Source organism: Lycorma delicatula, chromosome 3 (genome assembly GCF_047948215.1).
Source record: "Lycorma delicatula isolate Av1 chromosome 3, ASM4794821v1, whole genome shotgun sequence".
NCBI classification, from domain to species: domain Eukaryota; kingdom Metazoa; phylum Arthropoda; class Insecta; order Hemiptera; family Fulgoridae; genus Lycorma; species Lycorma delicatula.
In genome coordinates, this window is record NC_134457.1 from 146,463,383 (window position 1) to 146,487,394 (window position 24,012).

The 24,012-nt window shown below is 31.1% G+C and overlaps 1 protein-coding gene across 5 annotated transcripts in view; it reads right to left on the minus strand.

The window, feature by feature from the left end:
* LOC142322087 (low-density lipoprotein receptor-like) overlaps nucleotides 1-24,012 on the minus strand; it is an 871,174-nt gene that overhangs the window by 456,450 nt on the left and 390,712 nt on the right. For all 5 annotated transcript variants that reach the window (XM_075360751.1, XM_075360744.1, XM_075360746.1 and 2 more), the window contains one exon: nucleotides 15,448-15,582. In XM_075360751.1, the coding sequence (XP_075216866.1) occupies nucleotides 15,448-15,582 (135 nt within the window). The remainder of the gene's footprint in view (nucleotides 1-15,447; nucleotides 15,583-24,012) is intronic.

A 24,012-nucleotide genomic window follows, 5' to 3' on the forward strand; every position in this document is an offset into this window, starting at 1 on the left:
AATGAGTTCAATATATTTATCAAATTAACAATATGAAGCAAATTAAATATCAGCTCATTTTGGTTTGCTGATGAACAAGTTATTCTTAAATTACAGGAATCAGCGGATAATTACCTAATGTGAAGATGTTAGTCTCCCAATCGGACGCCTCTCCAGATCGTGGAAGCTCACTATGTGGTACGTATAGGAAAAATGAAAGTTCTGGGGTGAATCAAAACCAGCAAATACTGCTTTATATTTCCATATACGATTACCAAACTCTATAAAAAAACCCTGATCATAAGTGTTCTGCAAGGACTGGGGGGGTTAGTCGTAGAATTAAAACCTTCCTCACCTTAACAGGAGTAAACGCAAATCACAAATCGAAAAATATTATAGAGCTTGAAGAAGGTAGATGGCTGAAGGAACAGAATAAATCGGTTTTTACTGGAGGGCAGGACCTCCAATAAAAACCTAGAATCATATGAACATTTTGTATAATAGAACTACTTACTTTTTAGGTATGTTTCTCGACCGATTAAAAGTAATTCCTTAAATACCAAATTCTAAAGAAAATTTCTCATTTACGTACATAGGTTGAGATGTCACTTGTTACGGGTATGAAATAATACTTGTTACGGGTCTGGATATGAAAGCTACAAGATTACAAGTTGCACGTAGATCTAGGAAAGACACAAAACTGAATTTCCATACATTGATGAAGTTTCCATACTGTTTTGTGAATCAAAAACGTGGATACAAAAAGTTTACAGACAGTCAACATGAATTTTTTTTTCGAAAGGTAAAAGAACATACATATGAAGAAAGGCTTCATATGAACAATGAAAGGAAGTTAACTTTTATTTCAGTATGTGATCGGATTTAAAGACATAAAAGTGGAAAAAATCTTGAATCGGATGGAGAAAGGATGGATTCTCAAAGAATCTATGGAGTACGAACTATTTGGAAACAATTTTAGCCGGCAACGTAATATTTAATATAAAACGATTAAGATCTGGTAAGGACTAACTAACATCGTCCTATTTGTGTTTGATAAAACGATGAGGAAATGTAGCATAAAGAAGATATATTACAAAACCTGGTTAATATTGAGGTTAAATTTTAAAAATAGAATGAATCTAAATATCCCTTGCTGTTTCAATTAGAATATTGTTGAGAATTTTCCTTACAATCCTGGTCTTAAAGAAATTTCTAAAATAAGCTAACACAATGGATGCTAATATTTAAAATTTTCGAGTTGTACTCCTGGAGTCTCAAAGGCTTATTAATTTCAGTTCCAACGTAAAAAAATTTAAGTAATTGATCCACAGATCCATAGTCTGATAGTATCGAGCAAGAAATTAAAGCACCACTATCTATAAGAAAAAATATCTTATATACATTGTCACCATTCAGTGGGGAAAACTTTTTAAATATAGGCTAATATAAAGATGTGAGTTTTTATAATCTGTTTTTTATGCAATATGTTCTTTTGATGTTTTCTACCAATACAAAGGTAAAGGATAAAAAGTAGTCGTGTGGTTAGAGTTCCGGAATTTGATCGCCTGCCAGGATGTTGTCAACAATTTACTACTATGTTTAATTTCACCGAAGGACTACTACTGTCTTCAGTGGTTTTTAGTAAAATGTAAATTTGTTTCTGCGGTCTAATAATAATAATAAGACCATTTTATGCCTCACTTCTACTTTTACATTAAACTAAATATGCTACCAGTTTTTTTATTGGCAAATAGAAACTGGTAATGGATTAATTTTTCTTTTAACGAATAACGCCAGTAAACTTATTACACGATTGCCCAAAAAGGAGTGTAATATATTTCGGGTGTACGTATGTTTGTTCCATTATAGCAGCTCAACGGCTGAACCGATTTAGATGTATTACCCCATACTGGAATCCTTACATTATCCTTATATATATATATATATATATATATATTTAGAAGTTAAAGAAATTTAACTTCAAAATAAAAAAATTCCTTGTTTATGTAACAATGTACTTTGAAAACGTACCGTAATTATAAATAATAGTCATTCAGTAAATGATTCTAAATTTTAAAATGATTAATATATTTTATAATTCAATTTATTATATAAATTATTTTTTTACTTTATTCCCGTGTTCAAAATTTCTGTTCAAATTGTTAAGATTAAAAATAAAGCTAATACCTAACAAAATATTACAAAGATAGCCTGCCTAAAATTACAATGTATTTTTGTAAAGACAAACGCATTAGTAAAAAAAATAATTCAGTGATTGCTTCACTGTCTCTTTTCTTTCCTAGCTCACTAAGGTATCGGTTTTAATGCGTTAGACAGATGGTATGTGTTCTCGAGTGGAATACTGTAATCCAGTTAGGCCTAACAGAAGGAACTCTTTTGAGTGGTTTTACAGTTTCTGTGCTACAAATAGGCTACATAGTCTTGTAATTAACTTAAAAACTAAAAACGACTTGAAGTGGTTTTTAAAACCGACGGAGATTGGCTAACTTTGCGTATTACCTAACACTGAACAACACTCTTTCTTCGTTTTAAAATCTCCAAAGTTTTAAATTAAATTTCATAAAAAATATATCAATATTTAAATTAAATATAAAAACGAAATCGCCAAGATTTTTCTTAACTTCAGCATAAAATTTAACCTCTCTTATAGTGATTATGTTAAAGAATACTTTTAATCTCGCAATTTTACTTTTTTTACGTCTGAATTTTATTATCGAAAGAGAAACTTTTTAAATTATTTACAGTACAACGATCAGCCATAATATGACTCGGTTCTGGATTGATTTTAAGTTATAAACATTTGCGTTACGATAACCTATTGCTAAAATATTATGTTTTAAGTACCGTACAATATAGTTAAAACCATCCCAAATAACAGTAATTGGAACAATTTTAATAAATATTTCATGTCTGAAACCAATATGTAAATAGACGTGGGCAAAGTAGATTACTGTGTGGCGCACTACCAGTACTTGTATTATTCATACTATAAAAACTAGTCAATGTTTAACGGCTTACATAGCAGACTATTTCAATGTGTCATAGAAACTTCCATTACAGACAACTGTACTGAAATGTTACTTAAAGAAATGCACTCCTTAGCTATAGCGTAGAAATGAAGCACCGCATTTTTTCTGATCATTTAGGGGAAAAATCTAATAATTACTCCACCGATCCCAGTGCTATAATTTAAAAACCATAATAATACTTCACATTATAACAACATTTCATCCGAAAAGAAACAAAAAAGGTTTTATGACAGTAAGTTATAACTGTAAACATTAAAAAAGTAAATAAAATTCATACTTTTAAGGTTGGGATGTATTAAATCTACACCTGATAGGGTTTAAAGATTTTTCAAATCTTAATAGTGCCCCCATTTAGAAAAAAAAACAGATGAAATTTAACGGTTACAACAGCTAAAATGTAAAAATACAGATAAAACTGCATTTTATGAATGCGGGTAGTTTTTTGAAAAGAAAGATTACATACAATTTTATTACATATTATAAAATGAAAAATCTCCAGAAACGGACTACTAAAAGTTTTTCATTAACTCTGGATTCTCTTTCTGCAACTATAACTCTTTTACAGAACCGCCTCCAACATCTTCTTTAATTTTCATACAATATCATCATAAATTTAAAGAAACTAATCCCCCTTATATAACTCACTAACTGTAACAAATTCATGATAAGTTAAACCTTCCCTGAGTATTTAATAAAATGAAGACTCGTACACATAAATATTTACAAATATTTTAGCCAAGATATAAGTACTTTTGATTAAGATTCCTCAAAATATCATGAAATACAAAAATACATTGAAGTAATTTTTACTGTCATCAGTATACTTATTTACTGTGTAAAACTACAAATATATATAAAAAAATGCCGATGGTTATAACAAATAATAAAATAGAATTACAGAAGAGGAAACTCAGTAACTACGAGTAATAATGGGTCATATTATGAAGTACTAAAAAAATGGAAGAATGCTGTCATTAAACTGTATAATTAAAATTCTTTAAACTCATACTTAACATATGAATACTGATATTAAATATTTAATTAAAATACTACTTTAAAAGATAGTTAAATCATAATAAGTCTTCGTTCAACGAATTTTTTGTACATACATCATGCTGGAATTGATATTTTTTTAGTTATAACTTTTTAAAAACAGATATCTTACTTACTAGTTTCTAAAATACGGAGTGTCCGAGAATTATCTGAACAACTTCGATATTGAGTAAATTATTTATTTATTAAGGTACAAAAACGGATTGTATTAATTTAAAAACATTAAAACTAAATTTTTTTTTACCTGTAATCAAACACATGTAAATGGGTGTACCATTAGTAATTTACAAAATATTCAACCGGTAATCAATTACCTGCCATGTTCATAGTAACATATCCACGTATATGAGTTCGAATTCGTTAACAATCCTCTCCTTAAGGTCATCAATATTCACTACACGATTTTTTTTATAAATTATCCTTGATGAAATCTCATAGGAAAAATCACATAAGAGTTATATCCGGTGATCGAAGTAGACAAGCGATGATCCATCACGTCCAATCCAGATTTGGGAACGTGTTGTTAAAGGATTCACGCACTGACAAACCCCAATGTGACGTGGAACCATCTTCAAGATAATCCAACTTCAACTCTTCAAGTTAGTAAGCAAACCCTTCTAGTCCAGATAGATATTCGCGTTAACTGCCGTTTCCGCAAAGAAAAAAATCCTTTCAAACAATCGTGAAACAATCCGCAACAAATATTAACTTTTGGGCTATCTTAAATACGATCAAATGTAATATGACCGTATTCTCTCATCCCAATATTTGAAGTTCTGAGCGTTCCCTTTTTCAGACACGTGAAAAGTAACCTCGTCTAAAAGGTAACTTTTTTAAGGTAACAATAATCATTTTTATTTCTTTCAATCGTTTCCACAAAAAACTTCTATCTAGCAGTACGATCTTGTGGTGTAATGTGCTGCAATATTTGTAATTTACAAAAGCGCAACTTTAATAATTTCTTGAAAAGATTATGAACGGTACATCGTGGAAGATTTAACTTGCGCGTTCACTCTCAGAGTCGACTTCCCAGGGCTGCGAACAAAAGACTGACGAATGATCTCCAGGCCTGACTGCACCTTTCTTATATTCAACAATGCCAGATTATTTAAATTTATTATACCGTAAACGAATACTTGTTCTAGAGAGTGGCTCTAAGTTATACCATGATTTAAAATTGCGTCGAACTTGTGTGTTTGATTTTGTTTTCATGAACCACTTTCCGCATTGCGTTTTCATCTGTGGATTCACGGCGACTGATGTAAGCAGTTACGTGTGCAATCACAGCGCTACCTAGTATTTGCCAAGGAAACCTTTATGAGTTACCTTTTAAAGATCCCAACCATTCAGTAACAAAATTATTACTTTTTTTCTAATAAGACATCAAAGCTGTTCAGATAATTCTCGGAAATTCGGTATATTACCCGTTGTAATTCGAACTATCGAAAAATGTTTCATTAGTAACTTTACAAGTAATTAATAATAATAATACAGAATATTTTTATATCTATGTATTTTTAAATTAGAAAAAAAGTATGACTGAATTTTGGTAACCTAAAAGGTTTTTTAATTTTAATATAAAATACAATGCATAATAGTTCCTAACAATACCTCATTAATTAACTTTTTTATCCTTATATAAAATTTGTTATACAATGAATAATTGTATGTAAGAAGTAGTTTTACGAAAAGAATAATTTACTACAGATAAAATATATCTTTATATATATATATATATATATATATATATATATATATATATATATATATATATATAGTTCTTGTGTGCGTGTGTATGTCACTGAACTCCTCCTAAACGGCTGGACCGATTTTGATGAAATTTTGTGTGTGTGTTCAAGGGGATTCGAGAATGGTTTAGATTCACAATTTGAGCCGATAGAAAGTTGTTTTAAAAACTTTTCGTTAAAAAATTACTTTCTACCGAATACTGTGATTAGAGAGTGGTGTGAATTAAATCCGATAGGTAGTGCTGTTGTTTTGCCATTTGGATTTATTTACATTTTGGCTTTTATAAAGTAAAAGATTAAATGTTGTTCCTAATGTTCAGTTTTTTAAGCTTTTATGAAACTTCCAATTGTGTTCATTTAACCTATATGTATACTCAAATCTAGGAATAGCGAAGCATTGCCGAGTCTGCTAGAATTGCGCGCTTATTGAGAATATTATATTATTATTTATTGAAATAACGTTTTAAAGTGTAATTACAAAATATACATTGTGCAAATTTATAAGGTGCAGTATTGAAGTGAGTATTTTACATGATTTTTCATGAATTTTAATGATGAATACACGTGCATTCAATTACAGTCAACTTAACCTACAAATTTAAATTGTCAGTTCTCATTTGATTCTATGCAACTTATGAAGTATTGAACGGCTCTTTGAGAATAAAAATCTAAGTCGGTAAAATAAATTATAAAATTAAAATATATATATATAAAACACAAAATTTGTAGCTCACCACATGTGAAATCGAGTAGATAAACTAAATTCTTAAATCCTGCATTCTACTTCTTTAACGCTTAACTCTGTTTAAGATATTTTAAATAATTACAAAATTTTTAAAAAAGGTTGCGACGAAAAAGAAAGGAAATTGCTTTTTTTGGTGAAGGTTAGTTGCTTTTATACGGATTTGAATACTAGAGAGTGGATACCGGCGTATTTTGGTGGTTGGGTTTCAACTAGCCAAACGTTTCAGGAATGGTAGGCCTAAGTTCCATATAATAATACACTTCATATATACAATTTTCATCTCATTGGGCCACAGGAGGTTGCTTTATTGTTCACTAGTTTTTTTATTTTTCCACTTTAGCCTCCGGGAATTACCGTTCAGATATTACTTCGAGGATGATTGAGGATGAAATGTAAATTGATGAATGAGGATGAGTGCAAATGAAGTGTAGTTTTGTACAGTCTCAGGTCGACCATTCCTGAGATCTGTGGTTAATTAAAACCCAACCACCAAAGAACACCGGTATCTACGATCTAGTATTCTAATCTGTGTAAAAATAACTGTTTTTACTAGGACTTGAACGCTGGAACTCTCGACTTCCAAACCAGCTGATTTGGAAGATGCGTTCACCGCTAGACTAACCCGGTGGGTTATTGTTCACAATAACACTGCAATGTACACATTAGGATAATTTTATACATACATACCACATTCACACACACACATATACACGTTATAACACATGCTTAAACGTTTTACAGTAAATTACAAAGTAAAGCTGCTGGTAACGGAAACATAAATTTATACGCTTTACAGTTTGTTCACTTCATTTTAAATTTATTTAACAAAATAAAAAAGAAGAAAAACAATTTATTGTATCTTAGTAGCTGCGTAAAAATATTACTGGAAAAAGCAGTTAAACTGCCTCTGAAAAGAACAAAAGTAATAAAATTTCTCAATTATAAACTTTGTTTTCCTTTAACTTTTAGTAAACCTATTACATTTATAGAGCACACTAAATTTCTAGCCGGGAAAGATAATTTTCTTTTCCTTTTTTTTAGCGGGTTTGTTTTCTGTTTCATACTAATTTTTACTATAACATTAAACGCACGATATATACATATATATATTTATATATATATATATATATATATATATATATATATATATATATATTCACAAAATATTGGTCGTTATAAAATATCTCTTTTATGGCAATGTAGTTTAATTTGAAAAAAGTCTTTTTAATTAAACACAACGAACGAAAAAATAAATTTTGAAAATTAGTTTGTTCATTAGAATGGAATAAATGCAGTTCAGCAGGCCTGTTGATTTTTCGATTCCAGAACGTTACGGTAAAGAAAATATCAATGTAATCAACATTTATTATCAGCAACAACCTATTTATAAGCATTACCGAAATCATGAATTCATTCATCCATTTATCATTAAATTTTTTTTTCCCGTTGATCTAAAATATTTCAGCGCCTAAAAATCAAGTAGAATTTAGTATATTCTCCTTCATTACACATCCTACGAGTCATTAAAAATTCTTAATAAATTTAATTTAATGATCCATTCGTTCATTCAATTCATCTATTTTAATTTTAAATAAATCTAAATCTTACATTTCTTCAGTTTAAATTTCTTAATAAGCCTAAATTATGTTCATAATCAACGTCCTTTCTTAATTCAACACAATAAAATCAATTATTTGAATATCAGTATTCCGAATTATTGTAAATTTGTTATAGACTGCACAAATTAATGTAATTTAAATTTCTGCATTTAAAAAATATATTAAAATTATAATTATAATTCCATGTTAAATATTAATCATAAATTTCTGTGTGTGTGAGTGTATGAGTGCGCACGCGAAGAAATAGAGTGCATGTGCGTAGTTTTTTCGTAAATTTAGATTAAAATTTGTTTTATTACAAAAGAGAAATCTTAAATTGAAAATCTGTAACATACTAATACGAAAAAGTTTAATTTCACAGGTAAAAATTACAAATACTACTGCTGACGATGATATTACTTTTAAATTACGAGTAATAACATCAACTGATAGCAGAAGCGTAACTTATATTTAAAAGCATTAAAATATTAATACATGTAATGTTACTGCTCTCTGATAGTTTTTTTTTTATAGTTGACGTCAGTACTTTCTAAGAACCAGCAGGCCCTATTGCGACTCGTTGATATTAATTGAAGAGTCTTCTATTAAAAAAAATTTTTTTTTTAAATACACACACACACACGCAAGTAAATATAGAATGATTCTAAATTGAAATAAGAGAAAAATAAGAATACAGTACATAAAAACATAATTCAGAAGACGGGTCTTGGGATACAAATCGAAGCATGAATTCGGTGCTTCTTTATCTTTTATGATCTATAAAACTGAATAAAAGTGGTCCCAGACCTCTGTTTCACTTAGATTTTAAGAAAAACGGTGTAAAACATGAAAACGTTTTGTCGGAAAATACACTTTTTTTAGATTTGGAATAAAATAACTTAGTTAATCTACTAATACACAAATAAAAATTTCTAGTTAACTTTGCAGAAAATTCATTCTGAGAAAATTTATGTAAGTAAAGTAATAAAAATAAACACATATTTGAGATCAAATTTAATAAAACACACAAACTGGGTCAGAACTGTGATTTAAAACTGAAAAATTTACATCAAAATTTAAAACATTAAAAAAATGTAAAAGATATCCATCTAAAACATATTAAATTACGTTTTTTCATAAGTAGGCAGTAGTAGCTAATCAACAATTAAGTTTAGTGTCTAGCATTTGAATATTCATTTTACCGGTGTTTTCGCTATTCGGTCAGTCATTCGCAATGGGCGATACCAGAAATTTGCTTTAGTTTGGAGAGTTGACGGACATGTTAATTTATGATGAAGTAAATAAAAATGGACTGGGACTCGTTAAAACTCTCGATGTAACAGATGACTGAATTTTCGCACCGCGAATTATTACTCGTTTTCGTTGTTTTTCTGTTTATGGTTTTCGTATTTGTTATTAGGTGTTATTTTCTTGCGTTTTTCCGTCGTTTTGTTATATTTTTGTTGTGTTTTTAGAGTTCATTTGAGTTCGTTTATTGTTTGTTGTGTTTCCTGTTCGTAGTTTTGCGTATTTTTTGCACTTGTAGTGTCTTACTTAGTTCCATAACATTAATTAACATATTCGTTGTTAATTCGTTGTTTGTTGTTTGTTTTAAACTGTTGTTGGTGTTTTATATTTATAAAACCTTTCCTCAGCCTACGGTTGTCAAGGCTTATTGACTGGAAACCAGCTGTTTATTTCGTTTAGATCTCTGTTTGCATTCGGCTTATAGAGTTTAAGTCGACTTACATAAAAATAATTTTATTTAAATTATTTTTTATATCAGCTGTTCGGAGAACGGAAATTTTAAATAATTTTTTCCCTCCGTCAGGGTTGTTGTTTACATTCGCACTTAGAATAATTATCGTGGCTGGATTTTTTCGGGTGCTGTGTTTGGTATAATTATTTATTTTGTTTTTTCTTTATATTAACTTGTGACTCATATATGTCTGATTCAGGTGGATCTGTGGACAAGGTAACGTCGATAAGGAGGGTTTTTCTCCAGTTGCGAGTCGGAGATCCAGCAAACAGGGAACATCGAAGGTCACACCATATTGGAAGTTATGTCCAATAGTAGAGGTGGTGCCAGCATTGGAGAGATGGTTATAAAAGAGATTCGACGTGGAAATCGCTTAATTTCCAGAAGAAAGGTGAAGAAGGCAGGAAAGACTTTGGCTCGACACCAGAAGAAGGTTGTCGGCTCGTCTGTACCGTCCGGCAGGAACTCTGAAGTACATTTCCCTTCTCTCCTGGCAGGGTCGGGTGGCGACCAGGATGATGGACAGAAGTAGACTAAATGCAGGGAAGCGTCGACTACGTGGTTCTCCTCCGGCCTGTGAGGGGAAGAAGTCCAAGGCCGGTTGGAGTTCCTTATATTCGGCTGAGGAAGCCTCCGACTTGGAGAGATCCGAGTCGTTAGCGGACGTTTCCGGTATGGAGGAATAAGAACCTGCATAACAGCGGTGTATGGAAGATATGGAACAGACTTTTATGAAACAGAGAGGTGTATTGTACACAACATGAAGCTTTTCTTTCGTAGTGTGAAGCAGCTGCATTTGTTGGATCGACAGCACTCGAATACTAAACTTGAAATTAACGGGTGCTCCGAGGATACGGACAGAAGAATTCGTATGTTGCAGTCTTTTGAAGAAGTTTTGGAGCGATTATAAGATGGATCTCAGGGACGAAAACCGGTTTGCCCAAGTACGGAAGACAAGGCTACCCAGAACTACTATGTTGTCTCTGACGTAGCATCTCAGTCTTCGGACGGGGATTGGGACGAGCCACGACTTGGTCGCTGGAGGAGTTACGGCGGGCGGTCGAAGATGGAATCGCTGATGTTCACCTTGAGCGGCTGGTCCTTAGGGGCTGACCCGAAGACATCTTTCAGTCCTCCACTCTTGTGGAGGGTACTGACAGATAGGACGAGGGAGTTGAATTCACCTGGGTTGTTGACAGGGCGGCTGGAATTGAACATTCTCAGCATAAGACGGTACACCGGAAACCTCCGTGGCTTAGGGACTTGGCAGCATCTGGTAAACTGAAACATGGCCAGATTCTCCTTTTGCAGTCACTACTCGGAACCGAGAAAGATAGCAGCAGCATGATTGCGCTCAGTCAGACCGATTACGCTCTGGTCGTTACCTCATCAACGGGTGACCGTGATGTGGCCTCTGCTATCTGCAGGTCCATCCCGAGAGTGTTGGACGATGGACAGGATCGACAAGTGTGCTTTTGTGGTCCGCAAGGGCGGATCGGGAAAATTTTGCGACGCTCTGTTGAATATGCGGGCATCCCAACCTCTGTAGGGAAAAACCTTGTGTCGATTCCGGTCGTCACACCCCTCTCCCGTTCATAGCCGTGATGCGAATAAGTGAGCAGAAGGACGGGGAAGCAACTTCTCTTCCATTTGATACAGGCGTTACCACCACCGAAACCTGCAGGCTAGAAGCAACCCGCGGGTCCGCCGATACCACAGTTGTGGTTTAGGGAGAGGCAGACCTTCGTCGATCTTCTCCGTTGGTGAAGGGGAAGGTTTCAGTGATGGAAACTGGAGTTCTCTCTGTCCAGCAGGGCCAAGGGGAGTATCTTCACCTCCGGGTTCGGACGGATTGTGGTGCGGCTGATCAACTGAGCAAAGAAATCGCTGAAAAGGTGGAGGGTGCTACCACGGCCCTAGATGCTAGAGGTGGTAGGAGGGTCCACGTCCTGGTGATGGACACCCTCACGTCTTGGGACGAGTTTATTCGAGAGCTTCGCAAAACAATAGGTGAGTCGGTCCTATTGACATCTTATCAATGCAGCTTACGGCTCCACACAGGTGGTCACGTTGGCACTGCCGCCCTTCCTGCCGGACAAAATATTATCTGATGGGCGCGTCCGCAATGAGTGGGTGGGAGTGATGTAGGAGGCGAGTTCAAAAAACAGGTATGCTTAAATCCCCATGATGTGATGAATCATTTATATAACACTGTTAGTAAGCAATGGATTTGTCGAAATGGACCAGTCAAATGGCCACCTCAATCTCCCCATTATACACTAGCGGACTTTTTCTTTGGTAGTTGGATGAAGTAATATATTTATTCCGCCTGTATTGGCACACAAGTAGAATTGGGACCGTATAATAGAAGCTGGAGCTACTATTAGAAATAATAATGGTGCTATTAGACATACTTGGTTAGCATGGGTTCGGCGAGTTGCATTAAAGTTTTTTTTCCTTTTTTTATATATATATTTTTTTTTTGGCGGTCACATTGAGCAACTGCTTTAAAGAAATGTTTAGTTTTATGGAGTAACCATTTTGATATTTAATAATTTTTAGAAAAAAAGAACAAAAAAACAAAAAGGATGTGATTTTAATTTTTTAATATTTTTTATTCTTTTTTTTTTTCTGTTGTTGATAAACTTTCTACTTGTTTTTCTTTTTTCGTACATTATGTTGTTCAAACATTGATGTAAATTGTACCGTTTAAGATTATCTATAACTTTTCCAATCTAATTTGTGTGTTTTTATTTTTATTAAAGTTGAACTTCTCAAGTTTGTGTTTAATTTTAATACACTTTATTTACTTCAATTTTCTTAGAATTAAATTCTCTACAAAGTTAAATAGAAATTTTTATTTGTTTATTGGTAAATTAACAAAATTATTTTATACCAAACAAGTCGGCTTAAAATCACAGAGGGAGCAGGAAGCAGAGCTAAATGTTTCTTAAGCCGAAACTCGCTAACGAACTGTTTTCTGAACTATATTTTGAACTTTTTTTCTCATTTTTGGCTAACAGAATCATCCCCCGAGAGATTGCAGTGCAATTTGGAATTACTCTCTCTCTCTCTCTCTCTCTCTCACTCTCTCTCTCTCTCTCTCTCTCTGTGTGTGTGTGTGTGTGTGTGTGTGTGTGTGTGTGTGTCAACAAGCAAAAATACTCCGGCATAATTTTAACCGAAAAAAACATGAAAATTTTCGAAACGAAGTAACAAATACCTAATGTGAAAACTTGCAGAAGGAGTAAAACATTGATGCCCTTTTCAAAAATATACTATATCTCATTAGAAATGCGACTACAAAGTTCACATCATTCGATGCCGCAATTAAATTAATCTGATTACTATAATCGATTTAATGCTCGATATTTTTGTGCATTTCGCCTTTATGGATAAAGACGCCGTATATATTAAATCGTATAGTACCCAAAAGAAACGGACACATTAGTTTAGATTGCGAGACTCCTTTCAGGCCATCTACAGCAGTTTGGTTTTGGTACTTAGTATTGTATGTTTGCACTGGTTTTGGTACTTAGTATCGTATGTTTGCACAAACACAAACATAGAAAGAAAGAAAAACATATGATAACGACAACTATTAATTAAGCAAGCAAATATATAAATATAAATTTATTTTGTCTCAAATTACTCAAATTTTTGGTATACATTCCCAAAAAAAAAAATCATCAAATAAACAAATTGGGAAATTTTGGAGATTTCTTAAATCACACATTTAAAAGGGCTTATTCAAATGGTAGAATTCAAACTTTATATTCACTAAGTAAATGTATTTTTGGTCAAAATCTTCAGATAATAGACCGTACGCGAGATTACCTCAGAATATTAGATGACCTCTAGATTAACAAATTTTTAAATTACTTTAAAAAAAATTTATGATCCAAAATTTAATATATTCAGTCTTCTATAAATAGTTAAAAATATAATACAAAAAATATGTATATATTTAAAAATAACACGTTTCTCTAGATTTATCAAAATAAGTGGGGCGTACGCGCACAATCATGCCATTTGGAATTTAATATAAATCTCAATAACATGAATTGTTAAATCGTAGTTACGAGCTCCTTGAGAGTTCTAGTCTAAAATAAATTCCAAACAGTATGTCAGGGCGCCTAACTTACTTTATTGCATTCAAAGAGTAATAAATGTAAATTGTTGAACAGTGATAATAATATCACAATATTCTAACAAAGAAAAATATTACATTTTTTCAAATTTCAATAGAATAGCAACGTTCTATTACCTTGAATAAATTTAAACAGAAGTTTTGTAAAAAATATTGCTTAATTTAAAAGAAAATAGAATTCGGGCTTATACTAAATAAGTAGCCATAGGTGCAAAATAATTAAATATGTTCTGTGACCTTTTGTTGTTTGTTTATATATATATATATATAAAACATATATTTGGTATATAACATAAATTACTCAGCGCATTTTAGGGGTTCATTCAAAATGAACAAAGCAATGTGCGTTATTTTTTTTCAAAAATTAGTACTAGAGTGTTAGGTACTAGTTACTCATTACCTTGAATGAACACGCCAGTGAGATCTAACGATAGGGGGATAGTTAGTTGACCAGTGGCTACCGTACAGGAGAAAGCGATGCGCGAACTATGATTTTATGAAAGCGGATTTGTAATTACTGTTCGTAAACGTTTTCGTTTAGAGTACGACCATGATCCTCCTAACAAAGACTCCATTAAACATTGGTGTCAACAGTTTAAGGAAAAAGGATTTCCTTAACACAAAAAACACAAAAAAGATTCTGGCGGACCTCCCGTCTCCGAGCAAGTTGTGGATCGAGTAACAGAAACTTTTCAGAGAAGCCCGGATAAATCGATCAGTTAACCGTCATAAAAAGAGTTAACGTGAACAGAAACATTGTCGAATTTGGAGTAGCAAAGAACCCTCATGAAGTTTGACAATCACAACGTGATAGCACGAAAATTAACGTTTGGTATACGTTTACTGTTTATGAAGTGATCGAACAATTCTTCGCCAAGCCAGCTGTTACTAGCGCTAGTTATTTACACATGATACAGGCGTTTACAGTACAACAAATTGGACATCTGCAATCCAAAATTTACTTCCAACAATATAGCGCACCACCACACTGGAGTTTAAGCATTAGGGACTACCTATATGAAACATTTTCTAAATGTTTTATTGACCGTGATAATCCAATTCCTGACGTGATGGCCAGTCGATTTCTTTTTTTGGGGATTTTTCAAAGACAATATGTACGTAATGAAGGCTTATTTTATCATTGAACTAAAAAGAAAATTGGAAGATGTAATTAAAGAAGTTAAGTATATTATTTTGTTATTGTTTTTATTAACATCTAACATGCGCTGAATAATTTATCATCACTCTATGTACGCGTGCATATATATATATATATATATATATATATATATATATATACGGTAATTAAATTTACGGTAATTAAAATATATAAGCAACGTTAAAAATTTGATATTAATATATTACCAGTGCATTCTTTAGCAGTTTCATCAGTATTATCTCCACAGTCATCATCGCCATCGCACATCCACGTCAACTGTACGCATTTTTCATTTTCGCATTTAAATTGACGTAACGAACATTCTTGAATACCACTTGGACCTGTAAAAGATTAAATATTACGTGATTAGTTGAGAATCACAGAAAGTAAAAAAGAAAACTATTAATAAGAAATATTCTTATTAAGTCGTTTAACTTTTTTCGGGATAATCAATCTAGTTAACTGATTTAATGCTATTCTCTTTCTGTTTCTGTGCTTATTTTTTAAACTCAACATATTTACTACAGTACAATCTCAAATCAAACACCAGTTTTATTTATTGTAAATAATACTAAATCTTTCTTAATACATAATAAATAAATTAATTTAAAAAAATATTTTTTTGGCGTATGTTAAATAAATTTACTTCTTGAAATCACAGCCAAGTGTTTATACTTATTTTCTTTAATAACTAAAGTAAAATTTAATTATTTTCTATCAGTGGACGAGGTAATGTTATATTACTAAAACTAGTAATGTCAGAGAATTTGAAAAAAGTGAAATCCTTTTGCGTTTTCAAAGAATACGGCAGTCAACGTATACCTTACATACTAGATACACCCTAAAGCGGTCATTTTTTGGCCTGAAGGGGGTTTATAGTTTAGATAGATAATTCAAAACGTTACACAATTTTAAGTGAAGATTGACCTGCTCTAGAATTATTCTTTACATATTAATAATTACATACATATTAATGCTGGTTAATGAAAAATCACTGAATGTAATATTCTTCTCTTAAATAGAGATGCCCGAATCTTTAAAAGATTTTTAAACAAATGAGTGTCTTCTGTTTGAATAATTGCCTTAAATATATACTCTGGGTGAATTTAGCATGTCCTATACTAAACTTCTGGCACGAGTAGATCTTCACAAACATTTTTCCCCATCCAAATCTTACCTTCTCAATGTTTCTGGATCTGAGATAAAGGTCAAGCAGGTAATTATAAGTCGATGCTGAGATGGAAATCGGTTCATCGTTAGTTTAATCTGGTGGGAATGAATCTACTTCGGAATATGAGACTTGTAGGGTAAAGCAAAGCTTTTTAATAATATAATATTTACGTAATGATATGTTCAAGAGACATGAATGCATAAACTCAGACCTATAAAAAAAATTAACATTTACATTTACATTAAATAAAAAAAAGTGTCTCAGCTTTTCATCTTAAAGATCCCACAGTTAGGTTTGGCATTTAGATGCATTACAAAATTTCCATAATATATTCCCACATATAAGCTTGGGAATAATACATAAAAAACCTGGGTCATTAAAGGTTTTTTAAGTATATCATTACGAATTAATATAGTGATTTTAATAACAAGATAATTCGTATGTATTTAATTTTTATAAATATAAAATTTGTTTAAAAAGACAAACAAAACAAAAAGCATAAATTAGTAGCCTACAATAAAACTTGCATTAGAACTGGTAATATAATATTTATAGTTGTTTACGTATAAAAAACTTTGTTTTAGCAGTTAACCTAATAATTTTTAATTAATTGTTACTTCAATTTAAATTAAACCTGTATTTTTTAAAACATTGTTTTTTTTAACTTTGCCCTGTTTAATTTCCCTGAACAAAAATAATTTTTATTTATCTCTCTTCCTGTTCATAAACAGCAGAACTGAAAAAATAACATTTATATATAATGCAAACGATATTTAGTAGGCATGATAACATTGAATATTTATAATCAAAACTGCTGATTGATTACCTTTTTAATTAATAAGAAAAATACATTTTTTAAATGCAATATTTTTAATGTAAATTTTTAAATATTTCATTTTTTTAAATAAAAATGAAGTAATATAATTAAACTGCAGATTTTTTTTAACTCCGGGACCACCATTAAGTATTGCTTCACAGGATTTGATCGATGACAATTTATGTATCGTATGAAAATGCCATGACTGACCGGGATTTGAACCCAAGACCTCTGGATGACCTCATTTTATTTATGTATATTATCTTTTCGTTTATTTAATTCAATGATTCTAACTAAAGCGCTCACGCATTAATTAATTTTATTAATTTGCGGTATTAACGGCGATGACTGGCACTAACTAAATTAATGTAATTTCACAACTTACGCGGAAAAAATTTCACTTGTACGGTCAGCAGACTGGTGTAGCCGCGTGGCTTAACGTACTAAGTCCCAAGTCAATTTGGCGATCGAGTTCGAGGCCCAACCAGACCGAGTTACTTTTTTTAAATTTAAATATTATACGTTTATTAAATTATACCGCTTATCTGTGACGTCACAACGTAGAAGACGTCTACAACACCATTTCTTGGTATGGGTGCGATCATGCAAAATTTTTTTGCAGATATTGTTATTTTTTAATTGTTAACAAATATGCCTAAGAAAAATATGACCTTAATTATGAGAAATCTCGAGATACTGTGGGTGAACTTTGCTCTACATCCTCACCTCCTTGATCTTTTAAGTTTAAAAATTTAATGGCATCAATGCCCCGTATATAGAAGTGGTGATTTAGTGGCTAACACAAAACACACGTACATACGAACTATAACATCCGGAAAATTTCCATCCGGTTTTTTGGGTTCCTTAAAAGTCAAAACGTCAAGATGCAGTGAAAACCGCACGTGCCCAAATTGAACTGATTGTTTTTCCTTCTAGAGCTGTAGCTCTGTAGAGCTACATAAACAGAGAAATATAAAGAGCTATCTAAACAGAAAAGTATCTAGACCAACCCTGGGTTGGTCTAGTGGCGAACTCTTCATCGCAAATCAGTTGATTTTGAAGTGGAGAGTTCTAAGGTTCAAATCACTTTTATATAGATTTGAATACTAGATCGTGGATACCGGTGTTCTTTGGTGGTTGGGTTTCAATTAAACACACATCTCAGAAACGGTCGATCTGAGAATGTAGAAGACTACTCTTCATTTACATTCATAATATCATCCTCATTCATGCTCTGAAGTAATATCTTACGGTGGTTCCGGAGGCTAAACAGAAAATGAAAGACGGGAAAATAATAATAAAAAATTATCATCCTCGAAATGAATTATTTTTAGATTTTTATAAATGTAAAATTTTACAATTCATCATAACAGGTACTTTATGAATAAATCGCATAAAAAATATACATACATTGAAATTATTGAATGAGTAAAAAAAAAACTGCAAAAGAAATAAAATAGAAAAATAAATGATGAATTAAAAAAAAACAGCCATCAAAAGAATATAATAAATTAGCTATCAGCTGTTTTATGAAAACCATTTAAAAAATCGTTCAGCAAATATTGGATTTTATGAGAAAATGATATCGAAAAATAATTCGTTTTCTGTAAAATACAGAAGTTTTCTAAAATATAACGTCCGCTTACTATATAACCACTTAAGCTGTAAAGAGTAATAAATGAAAATAAAAAATCTTTTTAGATAACCCGTTTAGTAACTTAAAAGCAAATACGCCTAGCTAAAAGAAACAAACAGTACGTGTTTATTATTCAATGCGATTATTTCATTTAAAAGTTAATAGTTTCATAATAACTTTTAAACAAACTTTATAATAATATAATAGAATGACCCGGTCTTATATTTATTCTGAAAAGAATTTAGGAACCTCTAAAAACGCTATTCTTATTAGTCTACATTGCAGTATTAGTTATTTTTGAAACAGACTTGTATTTTTGACTTGTTTATTTTCATTCACTGTCATCTATTTAAAGCTAATCTATTAAAAGAACATCGGAGGAACGTCTCATTATACTACTTCACCTGTTTTATTTAGTTTTTTCTTATAACAGGTAAATAAAATTTAAAAAAATTGCAAACAGTTTATTACTGAAAATTGTGTTACAAGTTCTATAAAATGATACACTAAAAATTATATAAAAATTGTAAGAAAAAGGAATTTATACCATAAGACAATAAATAGATAAAGTGCTTTAAATAGTGTTTACTTACAAAATAAAAGATTAAGAGTTATAAACGGAAAAGGCTTATTCTTACAAAGAAGTAAACGTGGTAAGGCCAGTACAGCTATCTTGCTGTACCAACAATGTACAGAGTGGGGATGATCTAGACTTATTCCGATCACCTGGACGGTTCAATTAAATTATAAATTTTAACCTTTCTTACTCAGATTCTGATATCATCGTTTTATACTTAAATACGTCAGGTTAATAAGGATAATTAATTTTACATCGTATTTAACATGCCTTCATTTGAAATTAATAGAATTTTGAATGTAATTACTATAAATTACATTAATGGTTAATTTAGTAATCCTTTTTACGTTTAAATAAAATGTAATTGCATTTACATTAAATATAAAATTAAACTTAAATTATTTTAAAGAAATTTTAATTACGATGTTACGTTAAATGTAATTTTCATTAATTAAAATCTTACAGTAATGATATTAAAAGAAGCTGATAATTAAAACATGTTTTAATACAATTATTTTAATGTTATTATTATTTCAGCTGAAGAGACTATACATTATTAACAATTTTCAATTAGTAATTTTAATAACGGCTTAACCTTTATAAATAAATTACACATTGTTATAAATGGAGCAGATGAAATAGTTCATTCTACTAATAAATATCAAAAGTTAGCATTAATTAATTAAAGCATAAATACATACGTTCGTTCTGATAAAATTTATTTATGCGCCTTAATTGTTTAAATTTGTTATATTTACAATTACAATAGTTAAAATAATTGTAATGGTACTGTAAGCTCCCAGTTACATATAAAATAAATAAAATACGTAATTTTGCTACACATTGTTGTGTTTTAATTATAAAAACCATTTTAAGAAATGTAGTAGAGAAACGATTAACATTTTTCTTCCCGCCTTTAGATTTCCTCCTTAATTATTACCTATTCCAATCGATCCACGGTCCTACTTTGTTAATAGTTTTTTTTTTTTTCAGTATACGTATTACATAGATAATCCATCGAAAAATGGTGCTTTTACTAATTTCAATTGTAACTTGCAAATATTAGGGAATATTTGCTCAAAGATTCGACTGAAATTTTTTTAAACATGTGCCCTCAACTTTAGTTCTATCCTTCTCAGGAAATATATTTACACAAAGGCATGTTTTTCAAAAAAGTTAGTGATGAAGTACGCACAAGATCGATAGAATGATATCTGAATAAAATCCATCAAATTTTGAATATAAATAAATATCATGTTTATTATTCGGGAAGTTTATCCTTCAAGACAGGTAGACTTTATCATCTACGGATGATAAAGTTTTCATATTTACTCGTAGGAAATGATTAGTAGTACATGTATTATTTCTTGACCGAAAGGGTATATAAAGTTTTTTCTTTAAGTAATTTGTCCAAGTCTTCCATACGGTTGTAAAATGTAAAGAATTTGTCAAGAACAAGATAAATTACTCGGATTTACTTTCCATGAGAACAATGATATTTACTACACGTTTAGTAAAATCTGCTCAAAAAAGAAAGTAACAGGTTGTCACTTCGCACCTACTTACTCCAGGTAAGTGCTAGTGATGTTTTACAACTGTTATTACATTATGAAGTTTCAAGTTTAGTTACCTACGATCAAATTACCTCGCCTAACAAACGGCCAATATGTGAGACATGACCGAATATGGATAATCTAAATTCATCCTGGTTATTCATAAATCTAAAAAAATACAAGTATTCGATAAAAGTAGTCATTAAACATGAACGAGTCGGATTACTTCGTGCAATTAATATAACGTATTTATCTTTGCCCTAATGTTTACACAAATACTTTCATAGACGTCCCTTGTCTTGAAAAGAAATAATAAATATGGTTTTATCTTAAATTAATTTTGTTATAGTAAGAATAGAAGGGAGATTTTTTTTAGTTAAAAGTTATATATAAGTCAGTAAATATCGGTCGCCTAAGAGAAGTTGGGTAGCGAACCATTATGTTCCGAGCTATTGAATGTAATGTTTGAAAAAAAAGATTACAAGAAGAGGAACAACGAAGTAAACTTTTAACGTGAAAGACTCATCCTTTCAAAATACTAAGAATACAATCGCTAGTAAAAAACAATCGTATTAAAGAACCACAAGAAGACACCATATTTCTTAATAAAAAATAAGGAACGTAATAACTTTAGTAAAAGAATATATACTGTGTTTAGATTTGTTGTAAATTGAATAAGCAAAAGTAAACTACGATTTCTTTTTACTAAAGAACGGAACGGTACAAAACCGGCTCAAAAATAGAAGTAAGTGTGTCATTTGAGCTATTACAAATTTTACCGAATACCCAGCTATACAGCTTACAACTATAGTACTTCTGTCTACTCCCGCCTGGATAATGTTTTGAGTGCAGCCATTTCTTCTAACCCCGCCGACCGACTCTAAAACTTCTCATACTCCTCCTCCACAAAACACATACAAACATTCACGCGCGCACACAACTATACACATACAAATAAAAACCAGCAAGCTCTTCCAATTTTTATCCGGAAGAGAGTTACTATCGTTACCATCTTCCGACGGGACAATCTCGTTTTTTTTTGTGATACCCTACACATACCATCACACGATAGTATATATGCTTTTTCTACTTTACCCTCCTGGCATTTTCTCTTCTCCATCAATACAATTCAACTAAACCCTTAAACCCAACCCTATTTCACTCTCTTCTCAAATTCCCATACCGTCAACATCTCCTCCTACTCTCTATCCGTTTAAGTATATCTCTTTCTCTATACCACCTCACCTCTCTTTACGCGTATATAACACACATACTACCGCATACATATATATATATATATACCAATACCTAACGCATCTTACTATTTCCAAATCCCCATGTATCTTTTGCTTTCATATAAACTCACACTCTATTCAAATCTAGTTGAAGCAGTCACCTAAAAATATATAAAAAAACGCATCAAAAAATAAATAAATAAACAAATCATAAACCAATCTCTCTCCTTTTTGTTACTTTTTAAATAACAATACGTGTTTTCAGATATTATATTACCAAAGTTTTTTTTTAATTTTTATTCATCAATGCTCTATATATATATATATATTTTTTTTTTTTTTCACATGAGATTGTACCGGTGTATTTTTTATGATACATTTGAATTCAAGAAATTCTTACTGTAATTACTATTACTAATATATATATTTTACTTCTTTTTTTGTAGTTTCATTTTGATCAGTTTTATTTTGATCACAAGTTTGCTTTATTTAAAATTCATTCTCTATTACAAAACTGAAAGTAAATTAAAAAGATTGTAGAAGGATTTATTTTTTATTATACTTACTTCTTAACAATAATTTATTAATTTTATCACCATCAAAATCCATTAAAAATGACTAATAACTAGTGTGATATAATTTTATAATTTTTATTTAAAAAAATAAATCATCAAATTACATTTACGGTCTAAGTATAAGATTAAAAAATCGTATTAAATCTTCAGTAACGTAGATTTTATGAAAATTTAACATTTAGGAAAATCTAGTTTTTTCTTCTTTGAACTACTTTAAACGACATCTTCTAAATAAAATTTAAAGAAATAAGATATTAAGATAAAGTTGTGCAAAAGATTAAATAACTAACACATATAATGAAGTTTTTATAATGGAATTTTCGTTTGTATAAAAAATAAATTTACTGTTCGAAAAACTAATAAAACTTTTTTTATAATCAAGATTATATTTATGTACAGCCAACAGAAAGAAATTTAATATATAGTTTAGTAATAATAAATCTTAAGAGTAATTTCGTTCACCCTCAAGAAAATTCATTATCTGAAAACAATCAATATATCATGCCATAGAAGATATCTAAGTGAACAATTTGCATAGTTCAGTCGGTTACTTCTATACGCCACACAATTCTAGCAAGGGTTTTGCTTAATGAAGGCTGAGCCTCGCCTCAGAAAGCTCATTCATATTTATAAGAAAAATTTCCTATTTTTTTCTTAACCTATACTTATGCTGCTTCAAGTCAAGAACTGTTAATTCTTCCTATCCTATCCGATTCTCTAAGAATTATGAAATGGATATTAATAATTTGGTAGGCAGGACATGTTCCTTTGGGTTGTGTAGTTTCAGGCTTCCTCAGTTTCAATTTCCTCCCGGTAATTTTATGTGGATTTTTGTTACACGTCCATTGGATTCTTGGTAAGGATATGAGGATCGCTTTGGGTCGTTGAATCCTTAAAATCTGCGTTATCTGATGGGTGATTGCCCAGGAACTCTGTTTCTTACTTGAGAGCAAAAAAAAAAAATCCTAACGCCAAACACAACCTGGGTTTGACATATTTACCGGATAAAGTCAGGAATTCTAATTCTTCTTAATACATTACAATATAAATTATTAGTCTCTCAAAAATCCAAGCCTGTGCCTCAACTACTTTTGTCTAACATTAATCATAGACAGAGTTTCCAATACTACTGTGGAAGATAGTTGTGGAAAAGTAATAGGGATTTAAGCAGTGAAGTTAACTGTACACTATCGTAGAAACCAACTGG